The sequence below is a fragment of the Passer montanus genome, unplaced genomic scaffold (assembly GCF_014805655.1).
Source record: "Passer montanus isolate IOZ18808 unplaced genomic scaffold, ASM1480565v1 scaffold14, whole genome shotgun sequence".
Lineage (NCBI taxonomy): Eukaryota > Metazoa > Chordata > Aves > Passeriformes > Passeridae > Passer > Passer montanus.
The window spans coordinates 12469696-12474391 of record NW_024360941.1 but is presented as its reverse complement, the minus strand read 5'-3'; the positions used below and the strand labels follow the sequence as shown (position 1 = coordinate 12474391).

General features: G+C 59.1%; 1 protein-coding gene across 2 annotated transcripts; it reads right to left on the bottom strand.

Annotated features, from left to right (window-relative positions):
* Positions 1 to 1172: 1172 nt before the first annotated feature.
* Positions 1173 to 3499, bottom strand: HELT (helt bHLH transcription factor). Of its 2 annotated transcripts, none has more exons than XM_039700194.1 (4): positions 3196 to 3499; positions 2726 to 2830; positions 2493 to 2589; positions 1173 to 2369 (listed from the first exon to the last, which is right to left on the bottom strand). In XM_039700194.1, exons 1-4 carry the CDS (start codon positions 3220 to 3222, stop codon positions 1873 to 1875), a joined length of 726 nt encoding a protein of 241 aa, XP_039556128.1. In that variant the 5' UTR covers positions 3223 to 3499; the 3' UTR covers positions 1173 to 1872. The 2 variants fall into 2 exon arrangements, with proteins under 2 accessions (XP_039556128.1, XP_039556131.1); XM_039700197.1 differs by having other exon boundaries at positions 1220 to 2366.
* Between the last annotated feature and the right edge of the window lie 1197 nt (positions 3500 to 4696).

Sequence of the window (4696 nt, the reverse complement as noted above, 5' to 3'; positions counted from 1 at the left end):
CCCACCTGTGTGCACAGAGCATGGTGCACTGGGAAGGCAGCTCAGTTCCCATGCCTGGTACAGATGACTTTAGCAAATTCCGAAATAGTTTCAGGGCCAAAAGCAGGAGCGTGAGCTCAGAGCCCTGAAAGAGTGGAGGGAGGGGAGACTTTTATCCTAAAGTCATTGTAAAGCCAAAGAGGGGTTTATCCTCCACAGCTAAATGAAAATGAAAAGGGAAAAAAAAAAAGAGAGAGAAGAAGAAGAAATGCAGGACAGCAACATTGGAGAGACAAAGACTGTCATGGACCAGTGCGAGTTTGCAAAATTATATGCAAATGACCCCAGTTTTGACCATGGTGGCCCTCTGCTAATCCCACAGAGAAAATCTACTTAGCAAAGGAAAGTTTTGTTTAATTTGGTTAACAGGGATCAAAATGCTGAATATATTTATATTTTCAGGAAAATGCCATATCTTTAATGCTTCAGTGACAAAGAGGGATCACAAGAGCTTAAAGCACACAGAATAAAAGTCATGTAGCATCTTGACCATATTCTGCAGTGCTGATAAAAATGAGTGTTGGACATGTGTCTTCATAATAGGCACCAGCCATTCTGCTGATGAATGTTTGGCTGAGTCCATATTGTTCTGTGTACACTGACCAAAAGAGAAGTTCCCTCTGGATTTACCACCCTAAAGGTGTCCCGAGGAAATGGGGGTGGTTTCTCCCCTCCCTAGCTGACTCCTTACCATCATCCTGCCATGTGACCTTTTCCCCACTAATCTGGGATAGGAACTTTTCTTGTATTTACAGGTTAAATGGAAGATACACATTCCACTTTTTACTCATTGTAATGAAGATCTTTTTGTCTGTCTCCGAATAAAGGGTCGGGTTGGTTTACAAATTGCGGGTCAGCCCATCCCGCGACCTGGGCAAACAGCCCAGGTCAAATCTCCTCAAAGCCTCCCCACCCAACTGGAATAAGTTAATTTACCCCTCGACGGCTCCGGCCCCGCCGGGCACGGCCGGGCTTCCCTGCTTCCAGGGGCTATGGAGACACCCGGGACGCTTGGTTCAGGCGGGGCTGGAGTTCCCCGTCGGGAGAAGCCGTGCCGCGGTTCCGCGCCGGCGGCGAGGCTGGAAGGACTCGTTCCCGGAGCTTCCACTGGTTTTATTCTCAGCGCCCCGCACCTCCGCGGCGGCCGCCTGCCCTCCCCGCCCCGTCCTGCGCCTTCACCATTACTCTTCCTCCTCTGAACAAGCTGCGCCGCAGAGAAATTCGCTGGCAAAGCACACGGGAGATGCCGTTCGGACACGTGCCTCTGGAGCACCCTCCACGGGCGCGTGGGAGGGCAGCACCCGCAGGGTTTGCGGGGGAACGGGACATCCGCCACCTCCGGAGCACCCCGGCACTCCCTCCCAGCCTCCGGTGACAGCCTGGGAGCAGAAGCCGGCGGCACCGACCCCCGGCCCGTCGCGTCCTGCCCCGCCTGCCCGAAGCGCCGGCCACGGCCGCTGCGTGCAGCAAGCTCCCGGCCCTCGCTGACCACGGCTCGCTCGTGGGTTTTTTTGCCCTGGGTGGCTGCGTGGGGAGACTCCCACCGCCACCCGAGGAAGCTCCCTCACGGAAACAAAAAGCAGCGGCGGGTATAAACTTTTATTCCAAGGCATAACTTGTACAGGCACTGAACCCGGAGGTGGGAAGACGAGCGGGTGGGGACAGCTTCAGGCCCTTGGAGAGGGCGGGCGGGGGCAGAGCTGGGTTCCCGGGGGCTCCTCGCCAGCCGGGACCCCTGCGCATCTCCCTGCCCCCAGCAGCCTCCCCGTGCGCCCGGGTGTAGCCCGCAGTGTCCGCGGTCATAAATAGGTGTTTTTTAGGCGGGACGAGTCTCTATAGCATGGAGGGGTGCTGGCCCGGGGGCAGCCCGAACGCGTTGGGGTGGGAATGGCCGAGGAGGTTGAGGTAGTGGCGGTCCAGCCCCTGCACGGATGAGAGGAAAGTGCTGCGCTGCTGGCCGGGGCTGGCGAGGGGTACGGCGGCGCTGGGCAAGTGGTAGGGCAGGGAGGGGTTGCGGGCGGCGCCGTGCCAGGGGAATGGCCCCCCCGAGGGCGGCTGGAGCACGCCCTCGGCGGGACTGTGGACGTGCCCGGGGCACTCGGGCCCAGGATGCAGCGGGTAGGAAAAGTCCGGCTCCGGGAGGGAGCCCAGGGACGTGAAGAGAGGCTCGGTAACGAAGCGTGCTTTGGACTGGAGAAAGGCCAGGATGCGGGCGTACTTGGTGTCTTTGGTCTCCATCCTCTCTACCGTCGTCAGGTAGTGGACCAGGTTCTTCATGCACTCGTGGTAGCCGTAGTGGAAGTAATTGGCGAACTCGGAGAGCAGCTCTGCTGGAAAGGAAAGGGAAGGGAATCGAGCTCCTCAGGGTCTGGTCGGGAGAGGAGCGGGGAAGGCCGCCTCCATGCCGCGAGTGACCTGGCGGGGGCCGCGGGAGGTCGCTCCCACCCACCTACCCTTCTCCCGGCCGCGGGGAAAGTCCGCCGAGTGCAGGGCCCGCAGGTACTGCACCGTCATCTCCAGGATCTCCGCTTTCTCCAGCTTTCCCGAGCTCTGCAACAGGCAGGGCAGGTGGGCATCACATCTCCCCTGAGACTGCTCTGCGTTCCACTGGGCCGCCCCCTAGCCCCGCCGTATCGGGGGGTATGTCGGGGAGAAAAGGGCGTAGGGGCTGCTCCCCCCCGCCTACCTGCTTGGCCAGAGCCATGGGCACCGTCTTCCCCAGCTCGGTGAGGCAGCGGTTGATGCGGTCCCTCCTCCGCTTCTCAATCACTTTGTGGGAAACCGGCGTCCTCTGCAAAACATATGGGGCGCGTTAGTGGGGAAGAGAAAACAGACGGATCCAGTCTCGCTGTGACAGCCGGCCCCGGTCTCGACCCCTCCAGGGAAGCCAGTCCCCAGCCCCGCTCCGAGCAGTGGTGCCGGGCGCGACGCGGCTTCGGGAAGGATGATGGTGCTCCGGTAGCCGGTCCTCGCCGCGCGGCCCTGGAGGCTCCCCGGCTGCGCGAACGGCCCCGGCAGGGCAGCCTTGTTTTTGTGAGGGACGTGTGGTTGTTTTTTGTGGGGAGGCTTTTCAAAGGGAAAGGCGGCGAAGGGCTCGGGGCCAGGCCGGCTTGGCGGCCCCGCAGACCCGTGCGCGCAAGGCGGGCGACGACTCACCCTCCGCTCCTTGAGCTTGGAGGCCATGGTGGGCTCTGCATCCCCTCTCTCTTCGGCCCCCTTATAAAGCCATCACTTCTTGGGGGGGACCCCGGGGGGCCTCCACGGGCCTGCTGATCCCATAGGATTACGGGAGAGCGGCGCCGAGGGAGTGTATGCATTAAAGATCAGGGTGGAAGGGGGCGAGGGGATGAGGGGTTTTTTTTCTTCTCTCTTCTTCCTTTCTCCCCCTCCTCGCCCCCGTCCACGCAGCCGGGGGCGGCCCAGCTGTGTCGCCCCACGTGGACCTCGGGGACACACGTGACTGTCCCACAATAGCGGCGGGGACGGGGCCGGGGATGCGGCGAGCGGGGCGCAGGACGCGGTATCGCGCCCTGCGCCCCGCTCGCCGCATCCCCGGCCCCGTCTCCGCCGCCAGCCTTCAAATCCCCGGCACCCCCTACCCCTCCCCTTAGCCCCGGAGCTGACTGCATTTTAAAGCCTGTCCAGAGTCATTAAAGTAATTAAGTAAGCCCTTAATAGGCTGTTCCGCCCAGTTCAAGGGAGAACCCTTGGAGACGGAGTGGCCCCGTTTGTTCTCAGGCTTTTCTCACACGACTTGGTGACACGTCCATCTTTATAAGAGATGGCAGCGAGGATTTTTTTGTTTACACCGCTTTATGCGCCGGGGACACCCCGGCAGGTGTGGGACCGGGGGGCTGGCACACGATATCCCCCCCATCCCCCCCCCCTTTTTTTTTTTCCGTCGGCCCAGGGAGGCTCTCGCCAGCCTTTGGCACACGACGCTCCTTTTTTGTGTGGTGTGCGCGTCTGTGCGTTGTTGTTTTACCCCCCCTGCTCTCCCCCTCTCCTTTGGAGAGGCTCAATTTGTAGCCTATTATCCTATAGGAAAATGTCCCATTGAAAACTATGAATAGTTTCATTGGGCCTAAATTTTAATAATGCGGGTCAAAGAAAAGAGGGGCAAATAAAGAGGGGATCGCAGCTGGTCCGAGAGTGCATTATTCGGTGTCACCTGCGAGCGGGATCGCCGACAGACCCCCTATTCATTTGCCTAATTTTGGTCAATTTAACAAACTTCAGGAGAAATTATTGTGGCATTGTTAAGGAGGGTAAAGCTTTCTGATCGAATTAACAGCATGTTTTGATCCGGTAAATGTCATTAAAAAGAAAGAAACAATCGCGTTTAAAGGGGGGCTCCGAGTTAAACGCGCCAAGTGGAGACGCCGGAGCGCAAAGCTCACAAAGGGAGCAAGTAACTGCCACAGGGGAACTTTTGTACGCTCACATTGCTGAGGTTTTTTACACAAAAAGGCATTATTTCATACTTGAATACGTTTAATCCAACAATTGTCTATTTTCTGCAAACATATTTTCACAGCATTGTTAGCTTTCCTCTCCGCGGCCCTCCGCCCGGGCAGCCGCGCTCCTCGCCTGGCGAGCGCACCGAGCCCCCGACCCGCCCCGCACAGCCCCGCACCGCCCCGCACCGCCCCCGCCG